Genomic DNA, 20,946 nt, shown 5'->3' with positions numbered 1-20,946 from the left:
GGTATGGGCAACTCAGAAACTAGTATCACAGCCCTGAATTCAGCATTAGCCTGAAAACTGGACTATACTAGCTTAGAAAGGCAGGAAACAAGGAATTATTTTGTGTTTTTTGTTTTTTTGAAAAGATAAAGCAAAAACTGTAAAAAATACACTTAAAACAGCTTTAAACGACTACAAAGGATCAGAAAAGGCGATCGCACTTTAGTGTGTAGCCTACAACAGTTAAACAAATTATTTAAGCAAAAAACTTTTTTAAAAGTGCAGGCAGTCAAATAAGTACAATATGTAAAAACAAAACAAGCTTTTAAATCGGAATAAACGCTGGAAAAATCTGTGTTTAGGCGGAAAAGAGTGAAGTACAGCAAGAAAGTACAGAAAACTGATACTTAATCACTCCAAAGTCTCTCTTCTAAGCTAGAAGGCTTGTATCAGTTTAAGGCTTTCTGGTGCTACCCAGTGGGTTAGTTACAGGAAAGATGGAAAACAAGTGCAGATGTGGTCTTTTAAAACCAGAAAGTTGAAAGAGACGGACAAACTGTCCAAATGGTCAATAAACTACAATTTCTGGGCCAAGAACCTCTCCTCTCGTGGTAGACAGGCTACCTAGTGCTTACCACTCCCACTGATAAGCTAGAAGACTTTCCTCCAACACAGAAAGGCTTGCGGGGCTCAGAAGCTTATCAACAGTCCTGGATACAGCAACTCTGTATCTGGACTAGGCTAGTTACAGGAAAGGTGGGAAACAAGCGCAAGTGTGGCTTGAAAGAGATGGAAAAAAAACTGCCCAAATGACCAGTAGCTACAATGTCTGGGCCAGGAACCACTCCTCTTGTGGTAGATAGCGGGAGTGGTAAGGATTAGGTAGTCTGATAAGCTAGAAGGCTTCCCTCCAACACAGAAAGGCTTGGGGGGGGGGGCTCAGAAGCTTACTAACAATCCTGGATACAGCAACTCTGTAACCGGACTAGACTAGTTATAAGAAAAGCGGGAAACAGGAGCAAGTGTGGCTTTCAAACCAGAAACTTGAAAGAGATGGGAAAAAAACTGCTCAAACAGCCAATAATAACAATCTCTGGGCCAGGGATCACTCCTCTTGTGGTAGATAAGCTAGAAGGCTTCCCTCCAACACGGAAAGGCTTGGGTGAGCTCAGAAGCTTACAAAGACTCCTGGATGCAGCAATTCTGTACCTGGACTAAACTAGTAACAGGAAAGGCAGAAAACAAGCAAAACACTGGCTTTTAAATCAGAAAGTTGAAAGAGATGGAAAAGCTTCCCAAACGGCCAATAAACTAATTTTGGGGCCAAAACGCACTCTTCCAGTGGTAGATGGGCTACCTAGTGCTTACCACTCCCACTGATAAGCTAGAAGGCTTCCATCCAATACAGAAAGGCTTGGGGGGCTCAGAAGCTTACCAACAGTCCTGGATACAGCAAGACTGTATCTGGACTTGACTAGTTACAGGAAAGGCAGGAAACAAGCTTAGAATTTTTATTTATTTTTTTTAAACAGAAAAACAGCTAAAACAGCAGTAAATACAATTCAAATTGTGGTGCAGGCCAGCACACCCGAGTGCGTAGCAACACTACAGCAAATACAGTTCAAATAAATGCAATTAAATTAACAAATGACTAAAAAACAAGTGAAGAAGGCAGTAAATTAGAAGGCTACTAACAAGCAGTAATAAGTGCAGAGTAAGAGCGACTGAAAAGATAACAGCACGCAGAAGAGCAACTAAGATAATTACAGTAAGAGCAGCTGAATAAAAATAAATGATATATATATATATATATATATATATATATATATATATATATATATATATACATACACATACACACACACACACACACTTTTTTTTGAGGGAGGGAACAGAGCAGGATTAAGAGGCTACAGGGTTTGTCCTTCCCAAATGCTCTCTTTGTACACAGTAGCAGTGCCTGAAATCAGAATATTATCTCACTGCACTCAGTTGAGTGAGCAAATGAGATGGGCCCAGAAGGGGTATCCAAATACAAATCTACAAAAGGGGCAGGCAATTTCAAAGCCACCAACATTAACACTAGAACAAGAACAGGGAAGGTGGGGGGGAACTAAAGAGAGACAGCCACAACTTCAGTTGAATTAATATTCAGTGAAAAACACAAATAAATAAATTAAATACAGTACTATATGAAAAAGAGCAGATGAAAGTATTCACTTATACGTCCAGCTGATTTCAGGTAGATGTTAGCCGGCCAAAGCTCAGATAATAAGCTCCAGTGAAAAAGGGTATCTATCCCAGTTGGACTTTCCTAGTTAACAAAGACAAATAGATCTAGGTAGAATAGCTTGTTTTTCGACAGGAAACCCCTAACATACTAGCTGTAGGACAGAAAAAAAAAATCGGCTTAAAAATAACGTTATTGCCCAAGAAATAAAAGCAGTTACCTCTAGGATCCATTTTATGTAGAATTCATTCTCCTAAACTACTAAGCTAATGACAGGAGGATGGGAGGTGAATCCTTTGATTCAGGGTAACATCTAACATAACCATAAGCTGAAAAGTTTAGAAAAAGCCATTTAAGTATAAATGAAAAATGGTATAAGCCTGCAACTGTAAAACCCACCCCTCCTGTGACTTAACAGCCAATAAAATGAAGGTTTGTAATTTTTGAATTTTGCACAATGGTTCAATGGAAATGTTGAAGTGGATTTCAAGTTAAGGTCTTAAGGAATACAAGGGTGTTTCCCCTGAATATTAAGTTGCAGGAAATGGTTAAACAAGTCAAAAGGCCTAGAAGGGTCAGCAAATCCAAGGGATGAATACTTAAATCAAAGCCATAGAAAGAAGTTACTCTAGATGTGGGAGCAGTCTTATAGTGGTACTCATTTCTGACCTTCATGTCAGAACACAACGCAAAAAAGAACAGTTGTGTAAAAAGTATGAACCATAACAGTAGATGTTCCAACAGATCACTGCTGCAGTTTTACGTTCTGCCAGTGAGACTATACATCTGACCAGTATGCCAAAACCTAGGTGCTAGCTTCTCCTGCTCATTGTTAACGAAAAATAGAAACACAACAAGAAACTAGTAATAAAAAAATGAAAGTAATCCGTAGACTGATATCACCGTTTTGCTCATTGTGTCTGACCTTAGCCCTAGACAAAGTGGAAATGAAGAGTCTTCATTTTCAATGAACTGAAAGAAGATAGATTTTTTATTTACTGAATAGATAAGTGTTTGCCAAAAATAAATGGCCATAGTGCTGCTGCTGCACTGTGATTTCATTCATGGATGATTAATTCTTCAGGTGAGCACAGTCTGCACTAAACCAGTAAGAAGGACCACATTACAGCAGACTTAAAAAAAACAAAAAGACAAGACAGTGAAAATTCTGCCAAAGCCCAGCCCAGTTCCTTCATTCTCTGCCCCATAGAAAAACACACACACACACACACACACACACACACACACACACACACACACACACACACACACACACATCCTGCACATAATTACTAATACTACTACTACTACTTTTAGATGGAAAACCCCCCCATAAAAATACATATCAGGCATGAGTAGCAAAGTAGGTGATATACAATCTCACACAATTAGTGCTGATTATATCAAAATAGACTTGTCAGTCCAGTGGCGAAGTGTGACAGAGTAACTATAATGAAACACTCGCTTTAAGCGTAGGCATGATTAACTACTCTTTTAATCCAAAAACACTTCAGAAACAAAGTATCACAAAAAATCAAATACAAAACCAGGGTAATTAACATGCAATTAACTTTCAGAGTTGATTAAAATTAAAAGCCCACTGCTTGCTAAATGGGAGACACGCCCCTCATGCACATCCACTGCACACACCACCACTAGAGGTAGAGTGCGTAGGCACAAGGGAATTGCTAGGGCCACAAAAAAAGGAGGACAACCAGGCCAACTGGGTGGGAGGGAGTTTTGAAAGCCTCTGGTACTCAAGATAAAAAGCAGAACAAAACAAAACACAATGAAAGTCTTCAAGGCATACAAATAAGAGCAGAAAATAGACATACCTGTACCAGTGGATAAACATGCAGCTCCATCAGTGACACAGTCTAGAGACATTTATTTTCCTTTGGGAAAGTCTGTCCTGACCAACCATGCAGCCTAAGTTCACTTTTTCCATTTAGGAAAGCACATATACAGAATCATCAGGTAAGGTGAATGCAGATCCCAAACATCTGTGTCAGAAAACTGCCACTTCCAGTTCTACCAACCTACTTAATGAAGGGAATATGTGGGATTTTTGATGTCATAGAGCAAAATGAAATACAAGGCTCACACAAAATGTTCAGAGAATCTGCATCGTTTTACAATTACTTACCCTTTCAAAGATGTCTGTGAACACCTTTAAAAATAAACGGATATTAAGAAAAAGCAGCAATGAAAAAAGCCGGAGAAAAGGAGAATGGTGGGATAACACATATGATGTTTATACAAATTTGGTTACGAAACATACAGTTTTATTTAAATATAAAAAGCAAACTTGTACAAAACCTACCTCGGAAATATGGGGTTCCCTTGTAAGATTCTGTGTCATAAAGCCGCACAATTCCTTCTTCATTTGCAACAGCAAGTAGGTGGTGCTGGCCTAGGGCTGTAAAGCAAAAGGCAACTTAAGTAACTACTGGTAACGCCTCCAATGCCTGGAGGAGTAGGATATAAAAGTCAAAATGGAATACTTGGTTGTATGAGACTAACACAGAAGTGTTCATAACACAGATCTATGAGAGCTGCGCAGCTCAAGTCAGGTTTCTGCGACCCCTACATGTAGAAGACTCAGCCAACCTTGATATATACCAGCTCTACTATTATGGAATCATTTGCCCTGAATCCAGCACCCTCTCAGAAAAGAATCATCCTTAAAACCCCTATCACCCCACCTCATACAAGAATCTTACACTGGTTTTCAATTGGCAAAGCCTCTCATTTTAACAAATGCAAAATGTCACCTTGTAAACCTTACATGAAATTAAAGCACCGTCATACTACTACTGCTACTGCTACTTTCCAGGCTCTTAACATACTGAGCATGTTCCCCTCACCCTTCTAGCTCCCAAGGTACTGAGATAGAACTTTCTCCAACAGTAATGAATTCCCACTAAATGTCATAGCCCCCATCTTCCACCTGCCTCAGAACCCTCTATGTAACTAGAATTTTGAGCTCTGGTATATTCAAATAAGATCTTATGCACCTGTATGATAGTAGGACACCCTCTCTGCTCCTTGGCAAGACATCCAAGATGCAATTTTAGAATTTTGTTTCCTATAATAGACTAAAGAGGCTGGTTTATGTATTGACATCTACTTCTACATAGATTTCCTCCAAACTAGTCCTGCCCATTCCCCAACTAAGTAAAGCAAATTATCATTTTCAGTGAAGGACTTACTTTTATTAAGGGTTAAAAGTAACCCAGACTTCTGTAACTTCTCACCCTGTTGTGCTAGATCCTCAGCTATCTCAAGGATGCATACAGATTTCTGCAATCCCTGCTCTAAACAACATGCTCACATAAACTATTCATGGTAATAGGTAAAGGCTAAAGCCTGCAGGGAACATTACTAATGATCTTATCAAGCATTCTTAAAATTATACTAATGATCTTATCAAGCATTCTTAAAATTATACTAAAGATGCTATCAAAGTCTGAATATTAACTTGTCTTGTTCTCTAGAGTTACTTTAGTAATACATGCCAAGAAATCTAAAGTAATATGCATGTGACATTATCTGGGTTACCTTAGGAGTAAGCTTTTCTCCTACTAGATCTTACTTTAGAGAATGCTTAGAAGGATTGAATTTGGGCAGGAAATGTTAATGCTAAGGAGTTACTTTCAGTGGGGAGTAATAGGCAAGTAAAGAATGTGGGCTAGCTAAGGTACAAAAATGTTTTTTCCCCTGAAAGAATAAATATTGAAATATCGACATATTTTGCTTCCAGCCATGTCATTTAACTAGAACTCAGAGGATTTACATCACTGAATCTAATGGAAGTTCGTAGAAATCCATCTGTTACTTTCCTTACATTATTTCAGCATAAAATGGTTAATCAAATACAATCATTTTAAGACATTTCATATGTACATTCACAATACACAATTCTCATGTATGCTGCCTCAATTGTTATACGTCAGTAGCGGTCTGCCCTTCATATAATTTCTTTAGTGATAACAATACATGCAGTCCAGTTCAAAACTGACAGTTACATGCAACATTCCATCTCTTCAAATTCCACACCATTCAAGGATTTAAACATTAAAACAGTTGTTTCCCCTTTAGAAACTATTTACATTATCTCCCGTTTCCTTATTCCCTTCCTGTGACCTAATCTCAAATTTTCTTCCCTTTGTATTTACGCGTTTTACTCCAAAGGGAGATTCTGTTTCCACTTCTTCCTCTTTTACATCTTGTTATTCTTACTTTAAAATGTTTTAACTCGATCTCAAACTGTTTGCTTTCTGTGATCCATAATTCTGCTGTCAACTGGCATGTTAAATCCTATTACTTTGCCATATATTTGCATGTTCTTTACCTTTTCCCTGTTCAGATTCCATAGCTACTTAAAGTGTGATATCTGTTCCCATTCCCTTCCTCCTATATCCATCCATGTCTCCTATATATCTATACATAGATATATATTTAATCTATCTGACACACACACACAAATATATATGTGTACGTTATCTTATCTCTCTCTATAGTGTATATATTATATATACACATACACACACATATACATACATACATATTTGTGTGTGTGCATGCGAGTGCATGGTGTGTATGTATACATATCTGTATTTATATAGAACCACAAAATCCAGAACACTCCAAGCAAACCTTTGTGGAATGAGAATGGCTAAGTAGATGCTGTAAAAAATAAATCCTCTTCAAAAAATGCTTCTCAAGTGCTTTGCTTCACTTCAGTGCAATGAAGTAAACAGCACACAACAGCTAACAGCTCAAGACTAACAGCATACAGATTTTACCCTCTGGCATCATCAGTGCCTTGATATTGCAGGAGCTCTGTCACAGAGCTCTACATGTACAAGTTTGCTGAGATTTTTGTCACTGTTTCATGTAAGCATATTTGCCATGAAGAACCTTGCTGCATATTAACTTTAATAAGTTAAATACATGCCTGCTCTGTGACTGAAAGGCTTTGTGAAATAGTAGGGCCACTTACTAAGTTGGCCAATGTCCCCCTTTGCTTGACCAGTAGACTATACTGCATATGCCAGGTGTTTAGTCTCACAAAATGACAGAACACCTGTTTTATGTGCATCTGTCTATCTGCTAACTGCTCTCTGTTATAAACTGACCTAAGGGTGGGAAGCCCACCATGCTTGGCTTTGCTTTGTTCCCCTACCCCCTCTTACTCTAATATTATACTTCTTAAGCACACATTTGACTTGTGACTCTTACTGCAAAGCCCTCTCCAAATGACTGTACTACTTCTATACATACACTTTTGTTTCTGGTTTCCTGCTTTACTTCCTCCTCTCTTTTAAAATTTAACCCCTTTCCATACTGTTTTGCACTATATCCATTTATAATCACACCCTCCCTAATAGTGCCCATCTAATACCACACTGCATCTTTTTCTTTTCCCAAATAAACCCTCATTTTTTTCTTTCCCAAATAAACCCTCATTTTTTTTTTAATTTGACATCATTATACTCTAACCTTTAAAACACCTCTATTCCTTACATTCCAGAGAAGATACCAGGACAACCTACCTCTCCCACAATCACTGAATCTCCTACCATTCTGGAACTTCTTGTTTCCTTACCAGACATCTATAAAATACAGACCTTTTATTTAAATCATGCTACTCTTCAGCTTATCCTATATTCTCTCCTCCTGTGTCATCTGTCATCTTACTATGACTCTGTAATATATTGTACTAGCTGTCCAGCTCTGTCCCAACCATCTATCCTTACTTCCTCTTCACACTCTCCACACATTACACCAAACCTATTTAATATTGCCCCTCACATTTTTTTCCAAATATAAACTACTTACACTTCAACTCAAACCAAACACACAATTAAGTGCAAGAATCCTCCCCAAAAAACAAAAATGCATTATTACCCAATATACTATAATCCTTCTAGGAGTGGATATTCACCCTAATCCTGGCCCTACCTATCGCAATGAACACAAAGATAATTCTGTCCCACATACTTCTGTAACCCAACAACAGCCAATCCCCAACCCCGGTGATCTAATTTTTGCAACAATAAATGTTAGAAGTATAAGAAATAAAACTGCTGAACTACATGCATGGATTACACAACATAAGCCTGATGTTCTCACTGTACCTGAAACATGGCTTGAACTCAGCCTGAACGACTCTGAGGTTATACTTCCTGGCTATAATATCATCTGTAATGACCATATAAAGAGGAAAGGTGGTGGAATTGCTTTCATATTTCCCAATACCTATCACATTTCCCTCTTGGAGCAAACTGACACCAAAATTCAGTTCAGCAGAGCTGTTTATTGCTTTCCTCAAAATAAATTATAAACAAATATGCTTTACTGTCCCTTATATCCCTCTTGGTGAAAATACAGCTATACTGGAAGATATCATACACTGGATATCCTTAACATTTACACAAGAAAAAAACATTACTAGGTGGTTTGAATGTCATTTGGTTGAACATAACCTCTAACTCCCCTACATCTACCATAAACTTATATGGTTTCACACAACTAAATGAATAGCACCACACATTACAGCAAGACATCAAATTCTCTATTAGACTGGATCCTAGTATCAGAACCTAGCAAATACTCCACCACAGTTACAATGTCAGACTCGCTTAGTGATCATCTCCCAATCTATACTACCAGACAAGCAGGATACTTCATGCTTAAATGATTTATAAGAATCAGTGTATACCAAGATTATATATTCCCCATTCTGGAATGGACTAGGCCTCCTTGAAATTTATTACATGTATAGATCTGCAATCGGGGGACTCCACACATATCTATTGATCTCATAAGATCCAAATGTAGTGAAAGTTTTGAAATATGAGGAGAATAAATCTAAGACGACTTCTCTACTTAATTTAGCAGAAGCATATAGACATCAAGCAGGAATGGAAATCAAACCAGAAGTAGATAAAAACTAGGAGCAACTGAATGTGCCAAAAAACAAGAAAGAAAGAATATAAGGTGAAGGACCAGATGAGAAGGCAAGAAATGTGGAAAAAAATATAGTTGCAAGTATAAAAAACTTCTGGAAGAGCCTCATGTTGATCAAGAAAGAACGCAGGGATGGTTAAGGAGAGGCAAATTCAAACCAAGAAATGAAAGGTTAATATCGGCAGCCCAAGATAGTGGCCTATGTACACGCTGGTTTACAAAGTCCATTGAACATGTGGGAAAAACAGAACTGGAAACAGTCACACACCTTGTTGCTGGTTGCAACACGCTAATGGCAGAAGGACTGTATACTGAAAGGCATAATAATGTGGTGAGACTGTTGCACTGGGGATTGTGCAAACATTATAGTATCAAAGCGGCTGAAAAACACTGTAAACATGAGCCTGAAAGCATCATGGAAAATTATGTTTTGTATCACATGGGATCACCCATTACCAACAGTTCAAAAGATAGATGCTAGAAAACCAGATATAGGGGTCCAGGAAAAGAAGACAAAAGTAGCATTGATCATTGAAATTGCCACACCCAGTGACTATAGTGTCTTGCATACAGAGAGACACAAAGTCATAAAATACCAAGATCTGCAGGCAGAAATGAGATGAATGTGGAAGATAGATACCCAGACAGCTCCAATAGTGGTGGGAGCATTGGGTCTTACAAAAAACATTTACAATTATATTTAGATACATTACCAATCCATGTAACCCTGTATGAATTGCAGGAGTCATTACTGGGCACATTATGGGTGCTGCGAAGAGCGCTTCTGGCAGATATCAAAGAGTGAAATAATACTAATTTCATGAACTTTAAATCGTACTTGGACTTAGGAATGGGGTCCATTCCCGTCATGGTATTAGAAACCCAAAAGACTTGGAGAAATTAAAAACAGCCAGATATGGTATAATATTTATGCAAAAGAGAAAGCAAAACTAACCAATACAAAAAGAGCAGCACCAAAGATATTTGAAGAGAAATACAGGCAAAGGAATTTGGACATGGAAAACTTTACAATACAAAAAATAAGAAGACAGAGGAAAAGTAGAAAAGGAGATTAGTAATGGGGAAGTTAAAGAAATAGAAACGGAGGTTATGAAGTACCTGCAAAGTGAAGGATTCGGTGAAGAAAATCTAACTCCGAAAGCACCACAACAGAAGGAGACAGTAATGGATATCCAAATTAAGGGGAAACCAGTGGAACAGGAAGTAATTGGTCAGGTGCCATAAGAAGATAATTTGGAGCCTTCCACAGGAAACCAGCACAAATGTTCACTTGAAGCTAGGCAGCAAGGGAAGGAACAGGAAACTTGGATGCAGTCAATGTTGAGGTGCGATAGGCCAGTGAGTTCCCATATGATACAGCAACAAATGGCACAGGATGAAATTGAAGAGAATGTGCCACAGGGAGATACTATAGAATCTTCTATAAAATGCCCGCAGGAATTGGAAAATAAGGGATGTGCCCACAGTTTGGAAGACAATGAGCTAAGAGAAGAGTTCATAGGTAGGTACTAGGCTATCTGCTTGAGGGTATTTATAAGCCTAGCCAGAGTGTGTCAGTTTTCGCAGCCCCATTGATTAATTAACTGAGCCTCTGTCAAGAAGAGCCAATGAAGTGATCCCAGGGGTGTATTTTCTGTTACCCATCCACTCGTCAAGGTTTCTCATGAAGAGTGTTAGTGAGGGGCTCTACCTAATGTAGTTGGGAATTTTGTTCCAAAGCATGGGGAGTCTCTGTGACAGGAATCTATCCCTCCAGCATGCTCTATTTATTGTTGTGGTGAGGTTTAGCTCACTAGAGCAAGTGGCTCGCAGTGACTTGGATTTCTTTAGGTGGAGCATGTCCATCAATTCTGAGTTGGACATGGCTTTGTAAGTCAGGCAGAGATCACCTCTGAGTAAGCGATATGCCACTGAGTACAGCCGGAGTCTTTCCAGTCGGGCTGCAGATTTAGCCATGAGTAAGAACTATTTATATGCGCACCCCGAACAGACCCCAACCTGGTTAACAGGAAAAACAATGCTCCTACTTGAGTGAACCTACAAGCTACCCTAAAAATTATAGGCCAATAACTTGCCTTCCCTCGACGTACAAACTATACATGGGAATTGATGTCGACAGCGTTTATAGTCATTTAGAAGAAAACTCAATTATGGCAGTGAACAAAAGGACAATAAAAGAAAGTCCTATGGAACAAAGGATCATTTGTTGTTAAATAAAGTCATAGAAGAGAACTGTAAAAAGGGGAAGAATCTAAGTATGGCATGGATTGACTACAAAAAAGCATTTGATAGTTTCACAGACTGAGTAAGGAGAAGGTCACAGTAAGCTGCCTGTCGGGTGCTAGAATCCGCCACATAACGCATGCACTCAGGTCTCTCAACAGCAGGTACAAGTACGACTCAATCATTGTCCACGCTGGTGTTAACGACCTGAGACGTACCTCCTTGGACTACATGAAAAGAGACATAGAGGAGCTCTCTGATTATGTAGCCCAGGCAGGTATGACCCTGACCTTGAGCAGTATCCTACCTTCACCAAGAATGATGCCACAATACAGAGATAAGATGATCAGCTTTAACAATTGGCTTAAACTCTGGTGTCATTCAAAGGGGATCCAATGTCTGTCTGCCTGGGATGACATGCTGGACAAGCCACGCTGCTTGCAAGGGACGGCTTGCACTTGTCACCCTGGGATTCCGGATTTTGGCAAAGGCTCTTGCCACCCCCATAGTGCCTTTTTTAGGCAAGGCTCAAATTCTAAACCTACCACCCTAGAACACAACAAAGAAAAAAAACTAAGGGTAATGCTGCTCAATGCCAGAAGTCTCAACCTCAAGATGCACGCACTCGAGGCCCTTCTCAGTATGGAGAACATCGATGTCTGTGCTGTGACAGAAACCTGGTTCAAGGCTCCTGAGAGCATCCCAGCACTATCAGGTTATACCTCATATCATGCGTTCCGGCCACAAAACCCGGACAATACCAAGAAAGGAGGAGGGGTATCCATATTCATCAAGGACACCCATACCTCTAGACTGGTGGCAACGCATGATGCATCGGAAACCATCCAGGTGCAATTAACCATAGGCAAGACTGCTCTGCAATTTGTAGCATGTTGCAGGCCACCCTCGCAAACTCAGGAACCTCATATGGCCTTCCTGAAAACACTGGAGGGGATAAATGCATCTCCGAACACCATCATACTAGGTGACTTCAACTACCCTAATATAGACTGGGAACACTACTCAAGCCCAAACACTCTAGCCCAAAAGTTCCTGGAATTCATAAACTCAAATGCCATGGAACAACTAGTCACCATCCCCACAAGAGGAGAAAACATACTTGATCTCATCATCACGAACATGGGAGCACAATGTTCAACACCGGAAGTATACCCCTCACTGGTGAGATCAGATCACAAACTAATCTCGCTGGAGGTCCTCATCCCGCCCCCACCCGAAATAAAAAAGACCACAGTAAAGAACTTCTCGAAAGCCGACTTTACACTTCTAAAGACTAGTGTGGTCTCCTTTAAGGCCCCTGAACCGGCGGTAAACATTACTCAAACCGCTGAATCACTTACAAATGCCTTCTACCAGCACCTGCAGGGCTGCATGGATCAGGCAATCCCAAGCAAAACAAAGACTCTTTGTACCAAAGGCAAGCGTCCAGTCTGGTGGACCCCAGCCATAAACAAACTCTACAACAAAAGGAGAAAGCTACTACAAGATAGAGCAAAATCCTTAAAAGGTAAGACACCGCTGATCACTATAAGTAAAAAGCTAAGAGCTCTCATAAAATCATCCAAAGCTAATTTTGAGAAAAAAATAGCTAAGGACTCTAAAGACAACCATAAGGCATTCTTCAGCTATGTCAGAAACCTAGGAGGAAACTCCCAGATATGCTCAGAATTAGTTCAAAATGATGTGAAGATTACTGATCCTACAGACATTGCCAACATACTGGCTGACAGGTTCAGTGCAAACTTCTCCCCCCCCCCCCAAAGGAGAGATATCTATACCAAATGATTGTAGCCCCCCAAACATCTCTAACGCCCAGGTGAGAACTGCTCTCTCCAAGGCAAAGAACACAGCATCCATGGGACCTGATGGTGTCCCCGGCTGTGTGCTCCATGAACTCAATGAGGAATTAAACCCACAGTTAGGACAGCTGTTTAATCTTAGTCTCACCTCTGGATACGTACCCAGGGAGTGGCGCACAGCGACTGTGGTCCCACTCCACAAAGGCAGTGCCTCCACCGACCCCGGAAATTACCATCTCATTAGCTTGACAAGCCTTATCTGCAAAGCCATGGAGAGGATCATAATGGATCTCATAAATAAAGACATAGGGAATTTGCAGACTTTGGATCCAACCCAGTTTGGCTTTGTCAAAGGCAGATCATGCCTCTTAAACTTGGTTGACTTTTTCGAAACAGTCACCAAGGCCATTGACGAAGGAAAGGCAGTCCATACAGCCTATCTAGACCTGGCGAAGGCTTTCGATACAATACCCCACTCGGGCATCATTGATAAACTCATCAACTTAAATGTAAACCCATACATTACAAGATGGATTGCAAACTGGCCGAGTGACAGAACCCACAGGGTCAGAGTTGCTGGCGCCATGTCAGACTCAAAGCCTGTCACAAGTGGTGTACCACAGGGCTCAGTCCTGCCCCACTCTTGTTTGGCATCTACTTTTATGAAGTACAAGCAAACACAGGAGGGTTATGGCTGACAAAGTTTGCAGATGACTGCAAACTGGGCGCCGTAGTTGAAAACACATCCGACACAGATATCCTTCAGAAGGGTCTCACAGAAATGGATAACTGGTGCCAGAGCCATGCCTAAAGTTAAATGCCAAGAAATGCATAGTCATACCCTTCGGGAAAAATAAGGTCACCCCTAGCTACCATACAGGAGGCAATCCCCTGATCACAGAAGAAGTTATCAGGGACCTGGGAACCCAGGTGGACAGTAGCCTTTCATTCGACACCCATATTGCTAAAGTAGTTAGGAAGACCTTCTACATTGCCCACCTTATCATGAAGGGATTCGCATCTAGATCAAGGGAAGTCATAGTCTCCCTATACTCATCACTCATCAGACCAATGATCGAGTACAATGCCCCATTCGGAATGTATCTGACCCGACACTTGCAGCAGCTGGAGAGGCCACAAAAGTTCCTCACCAAAAGGATAAAGGGTCTCAAAAATCTGTCTTATGCTGCCCGACTGAAAGAACTCCAGTTATATTCAGTTGCTTACCGCTTGCTCAGAGGTGACCTATGCCTGACATACAAGGCCATGTCAAACCCAGATTTGATGAACATGCTTCATCTCAAAAAATCTAGATCCCTCAGAGCCACAAGGGCGGGAGACTTAAACCTTGACACGGTTATCAATAGGACGTGCTGGAGGGATAGATTCATCACCCAAAGACTCCCTATGCTGTGGAACAAAATCCCGGTCTATGTGAGGCAGAGCACCTCGCTGGCCTTGTTCAAGAGGAATCTTGACCAATGGATGGGGGATCGCAGATACACCCCAGGGGTTACCTCAGTGTCACTGCAAGACAGAGGCACAGCAAAATGAAGGGCATAGTTTCTCCAAACTAAAGGGGTGGCGTAAGCCACAAAACTATGGGCTAGGCTTATAAATGCCCTCGGGCAGATAGCCTAGTATGAACCTATGAACACATTCATGCATAAAAGAGTGTTTAAAAATGTATAAGATACACCTACACTAATAGACTATATTACAGTGACCATGAAACAGTGGCAGACCACTTTGCAAATAAGCCATGATAAAGGACAAATTATTATCCGAGGGATAAAAATTCAAAGGAGGATATTCCAGGGTGACTTTTTGTCACCACTGTTGTTCTGCCTTGCCCTTAAACCATTAAGTTGTCTACTTAACAGCTTAGGCCATGGCTATAATCTGGCTCCTAAAAAACAACAAAGTGTAAAGACTTCTCACCTTCTCTTTGTCTATGATTTAAAGCTGTATAGCTCATCAGATTAGGAACTGAAAGTACAACTGTAAGTTGTCAAAACTTTTTCAGATGATGTCATTTGGCCTTGATAAAATGTGCAAAAGCAACCTTTAAAGCAGGAAAACTGCAACACAAGGAAAATCAGTTTTGGGACAAGAATGTGATATAAAACCTTGAGCAAGAAGGTGTGTATAACTATTTGGGAACTGATTAAGATCAACAATAAAAAACATGAACAAATGCGAATAAAACTTGGTAAGGAATACTTCAGAAGACTATTAATCCTGAAAAGAGCACTGACATCAAGGAACAAAATCCAAGCTATAAACCAATTTTTTCTTCCTGTCTTAACTTACAGTATTGGAGTGATTGACTGGCCCCAAAATGTGTTGTATAGATTAGATAGGATGCTCACCAAATGATTTATAAAAATCAGTGCACACCAAGACTATATATTCCCCTTCCTTGAAACTAATTATATGTATAGATCTTCAGTCGTGAGACTCCACACATCTGCTGGCCTCACAAGACCCAATGTAGTGAAAGTTTTGAAACATGAGGAGAATAAATGTAAGAGGACTTCACTGCTTAATCTAGTAGAAGCATATTGGAGTCAAGCAGGAATGGAAATCATACCAGGAGTAGATAAAAATCAGGCAGCAACTGACTGTGCTAAAATCAAAACAAAAGAAAGAATAGTAAGTGAAGGACCAGATGAGAAGGCAAGAAATGTGGAAAAAGCATAAATATAGTTACAAGTATAGAAAACCTTTGGAAGAACCTCATGTCGATCAGGAATGAATGCAGGAATGGTTAAGGAGAGGCAAATTCAAACCAAGAGATGAAAGGTAAATACTGGCAGCCTGAGCTAGGGGGCTATGTACACATTGCTTTTTAAAGTCCAATGAACATACGGGAGAAACAGACGAATGTAGGTTTTGTAAAACAGAATTGGAAACAGTTGCACACCTTGTTGCTGGTTGCGACATACTAATGGCAGGACAGTATACTGAAAGGTATAATAATGTGGCAAGATTGTTGCACTGGGGATTGTGCAAACATTATAGTACTGAAGTGGCTGAAAAACACTGGAAACCCGAGCCACAAGCATCATAGAAAATGATGAAGTTTATATCACACGGATCACCCATTACCAACAGTTCAAAAGATAGATGCTAGAAAACTGGATATAGTGGTCCAAGAAAAGGATGATAAGAGTAGCATTGATCAATTAAATCACTACACCCAGTTACTACAGTGTCTTGCGTATAGAGAGACACAAAGTCATAAAATATCAGGATCCGCAGGCAGAAATGAGAGCAATATGAAGAAAGATACCCAGACAGTTCCAATAGTAGTAGGAGCAATGGGTCTTATAAAAAACAACATACAGTCATATTTATATACGTTACCAATCCATGTAATTCCGTACAAATTGTAGGAGTCATTACTGGGCACATTGCGGTGCTGTGAAGAGTTTTGGCTCACATCAATGACTGAAACAAAACTAATTTCATGAACTTTAATTGTACTTCGACTTAGGAATGGGGTACATTCCTGTCATGGTATTAGAAACCCAAAGGATTTGGGGAAATTAAGATAGAGAGAAACCAGACATCTCACACATCCAGTTAAACAGTATATTTATAAAATGACATGCAATCTTTTCAAGTTTAACTCAGAAATGTTCATTACTACACTATCATTTATTAACTCGAACTTCCTAAAAATCCTCCCCTCAGACAATGTTGAAAGACAAAAAATACACACTATAGTAACTTTCAAAGTAATACTAAACACAACCCTAAAAAAGGTTGGAGATCCATTAAAGAAATCTTACATCTTGGCCAAAAATTCAACCTATACCCCTCTCCCAATAACTCTTACTTGAAACTGCAAAACAATTCAACCTTTATTTATTTATATATAGCTAGTATAGCATCTCTAACCAAGGACTCCTCAACATCTAAACCCAACCCTTCTCAACAGCCACATATCACCACATCCACTTTCATCTTCAAACCTGTGCCCACATCCTATATAAAACTACTCAAACTTAAACAGTGTTCTTCAGCTGATGACCGTCCAAGCGAGTACCTAAAACAGCAGTCAATAGTACTGCTTATTCTGTCCCAGTACTTATAAAAAGGTCAATCCAGGAATCCCACATTCCCTCTCACTGGAAAAGGTCACACATTATCCCTCTGCACCACAGACAGAATTCAACAGATATAAATAAATTTAGACCTACAGCAATTTTATCTCCCCTCACGAAAATGCTTGCAAAATGTATTCAAAAACAATTGCTAGACTATCTCCTGCAGGAAGAACTCCCATCCCCTGCACAACATGGTTTCTGTCCTTCCAACAGTATTAGCACTGCTCTTCTAACCTATATAGGTACTGTCAATAAAACTAAAGATAATGGCAAACTAGTCTCTTCCTTATTTCTAGACTTGTCTAAAGCCTTTGACACAGCAAACTTCTTCAAACGTCCTCCCTAAGTCACTCTCAGCCCATCCTTGTGTGGTTCAAAATCGACCTGCCCAATCAGTAAAATGGCACTCTATGCTCTCTTCTTACCTCCCAGACTTTTTCACCAAATGTGAACATTTAACCCAAATGTTTTTGCAGAGAGGGTACCCTGAAGGGTTTATTAGGGAACTGGTGCTAGAAGTTTCACATAAACGTCAAATAGGTTTTTACAAACCAATATGTACACACAGAACTAACATTATGGGTACAGAAAAAGAGTTAACTATACAGAAAAGTTTTTTTTTTAACACCAACCTTAAACAAAGAAATACACTTGAGGGAAGCTGGTCAATAACATCTTCGAACTTAAAATTATTAATAAAAATTGGAACTTGTTAATAAATGAGAAAGAAATATGTAACAAGATTGGTTGCAAACCAATTATTATTTACATGAAGGGTAAAAACTTGAAAAATTTAGTGGAAACGTCCATAGTAAGCTTCACAAGGATCCCAGGGATGTTTAAATGTGAAAATTGTAACTACTGTGGATCCATTTCAACAGGACAACATTTTTCGATAGGAAACAAGTACTTAATCAAAGGAAGGTACAACTGTAACAACAAAATGGTGGTATACCTAGCCCAGTGCGTTCCCTGTCCTGCTTTCTATGTTGGGAAAACAGATAGAAGATTAAAAGAAAGAATTTACGAACATCTGTATGCTATTAGGAAAAGGAAAACAGAGAACACACTGCCTAGGCATATAGAAAACTTACCCAACCACAAATTTAAGTTTAGAATTATAGATCAAATTATTGAAGATGCATATGGAGGGCCGGTTTCACTACTTTTAGAACAGGAATTATTGTGGCAACTCCGATTAAATGCCCACCAATTCCCAGGGCTTAACGAAACATGTACTATTCTCCCTTACCTAAAATTAAAAAGTATGTGTAGAGACTTGTGGGATGGTGGGTTTATACATAAAAATTGTTTTATGTATTTAAACTTAGTATTTAATAAGACAATATGACAATAGGAATATTAAGATTATGTTATAGAGGTCTATGTGTTCTACAAAGGTGCACTTAACAGTTCAATGGTCATTTATATGTTGTTTATATTTTGTTACACGTCTTTACACATTATATTTCACATGAACATTTTAATTAACAGTATAGAATAAAGTATGATAAGCAAGTCAGGGATGAATTCTATGTAGAGGAGAGTGTATTGCTTTTATTTATGCCTTAATTAATGAGATCTAATGGGCAAAACTTGTCACATCACGTATTTATGAGATATTTAAAAAGTGTGTTTTGAATGGGTCTAGTTATCGGAGGAAGTCGGCCATTGTGCTGGACGAAAAGCGCTTAAGGAAATTTGTTTTAATAAATAGAGTTCTGTGGTCTTCTGGTTATTGGCTGCTACATTGTTTTATACCATAAAAGCCTGTTTTCTTCTCTTACTTCATTTTGCAATTTCTATTTGTATTACACTAACTTACCTTTAATTTCTCCACAAACTGTCTAAAATTTCTCTAAATATTACATGATTGTCATATACCTTGTATCGATTCTTAACCAATGTTTTTATATTTTGTGCAATTTGTTAATTATTTAAACTGCAGATTGCTCTGTATGGTCCCAGCCCTCACTTCCCTCTAGGGTCAATCTCCGTATATCGAACCCTCCCATCTTTTTTGATATTTTCTTGCTCTTTCTCCTTTACCTCCCATTTTCTCCTTTCCACCAATGTCATCATCATTGTTTCTAGGTCTGCTCCTCTAGGGGGGTTGTTGCTTCTTCCATTTTTACTTATAGCTTTCTTTCTCAATATCAACAGCCTTGTGATTTCCTTTTGTTTCTCTGGTATTCCTTCCTTATACCCTAGAAGGGGTAATTTTAGTAAATAACTCCTTCTCCTAGTCCCTTCATTGCATTAAATGTCTCAGCTCTTCTTAAAATTCATCAAAAACCTCACAGGTCCCAAAAGACATGACTCCATATCCCACCTTTCTTGCATTGCCAACGTACTCAGTTCTACTGGAAGGAACATTCTGGCTAATCTCATCAGGTAATAAAAATAAATTATGAAGGGCATTTCCAAGTGAAGATCCTAAACTTTCTTGCTTTTGTTATATACCTGGGTAATTGCACCATCCTTGCCAATTCCATTTCTGGGGTATCTTCTCCTCTTTGAAATTGATCCTCTTCTCAGTCTCCTTCTGCTTATACATCTTTTTCCTGCTCTAATTAACACTCATTTTCCTGTCTTTCAATATCAGCACCTCAGTTTCCTATACTAATTATGGGGTTTGTGATTTCTCATCCTACCCTCTAAGTTTTCTTCCAATTTCTCTTTAGACTGATATTCTCGTTCTAAATCAAACTATTTGGTACTCTTTCCACATCTTTAATCTACCTCTCATTAGAACCTGGCCTCAGTACTTCACCTTATCCTGTCTTCTATACTCTCTTCATGTCACTGTTTCTTGTTCTCCATTACTCTCCTCCTCCCTCCTTCCAGATCTTCGGAATTTCTTTCTGCATTTGGATTGTCCAACGTTACTGAACTAGTCAGATGTTGTTTTCAACATAATGGCCATTACATCCTCCTCTTCCTTTAATTTCCTCTCTTTTTGGGTGATCATTTGCTTCCAATTCACTTTGTAACTTACGTTCAATAGCCTTAGGTTTATTAACATGCATGCATGCTTGTAGATTGTCCTTCAAATGTAGGGCACCAAATTCACCATTTATTTTGTTGGTAGGTAGCTGGCCGACTATTGGTATCCTTTTCAGTCTCACCCTGGCCAGAAAGAATTCCAATGATTCTGATTTCATATTTACAGTGACATATCCTTGTTTTAACACAATAGCCGCAGTTTTCAGACAGCAGTAGTGCACAGAAATACTACTTTTAAAAACAGCAGTGATTTGCAGTATATGCATGCTGCAGTTACCAGCTTTAAACAAATTTTCAGTTTGCAGACCTAATAGATTCTAGAATTTATGCCATCTAAAATGTCTCAGTATTTGCATTTAGTAAATTTATAGCTTCTACTATTTTTGTGCAATTATGATGTCATAGTGTACAATACTGTGGCAATTTACAAGCTCACCTTAATTAGTTTAATACAGTGTTATTCAAAATTGAATAGGGGTTATTTAGAGATTAGGCTCTCATTTTACACAACATCATGATTTTAAAGAGGTCACTCACTAAAGCTCTACTGACATGATTTTTGGGGGGGAATGCCATG

At 39.2% G+C, this 20,946-nt stretch overlaps 1 protein-coding gene across 1 annotated transcript in view; it reads right to left on the bottom strand.

Moving 5' to 3' along the window:
• DTL (denticleless E3 ubiquitin protein ligase homolog) overlaps positions 1 to 20,946 on the bottom strand; it is a 279,535-nt gene that overhangs the window by 244,703 nt on the left and 13,886 nt on the right. The window contains exon 3 of the mRNA XM_044075077.1: positions 4,533 to 4,628. Coding sequence (XP_043931012.1) covers positions 4,533 to 4,628 — 96 coding nt within the window. The remainder of the gene's footprint in view (positions 1 to 4,532; positions 4,629 to 20,946) is intronic.

Source organism: Protopterus annectens, chromosome 6.part0, assembly GCF_019279795.1.
Source record: "Protopterus annectens isolate FY-2018-M chromosome 6.part0, PAN1.0, whole genome shotgun sequence".
Lineage (NCBI taxonomy): Eukaryota > Metazoa > Chordata > Ceratodontiformes > Protopteridae > Protopterus > Protopterus annectens.
This window is presented reverse-complemented; position numbering and strand designations above follow the sequence as displayed.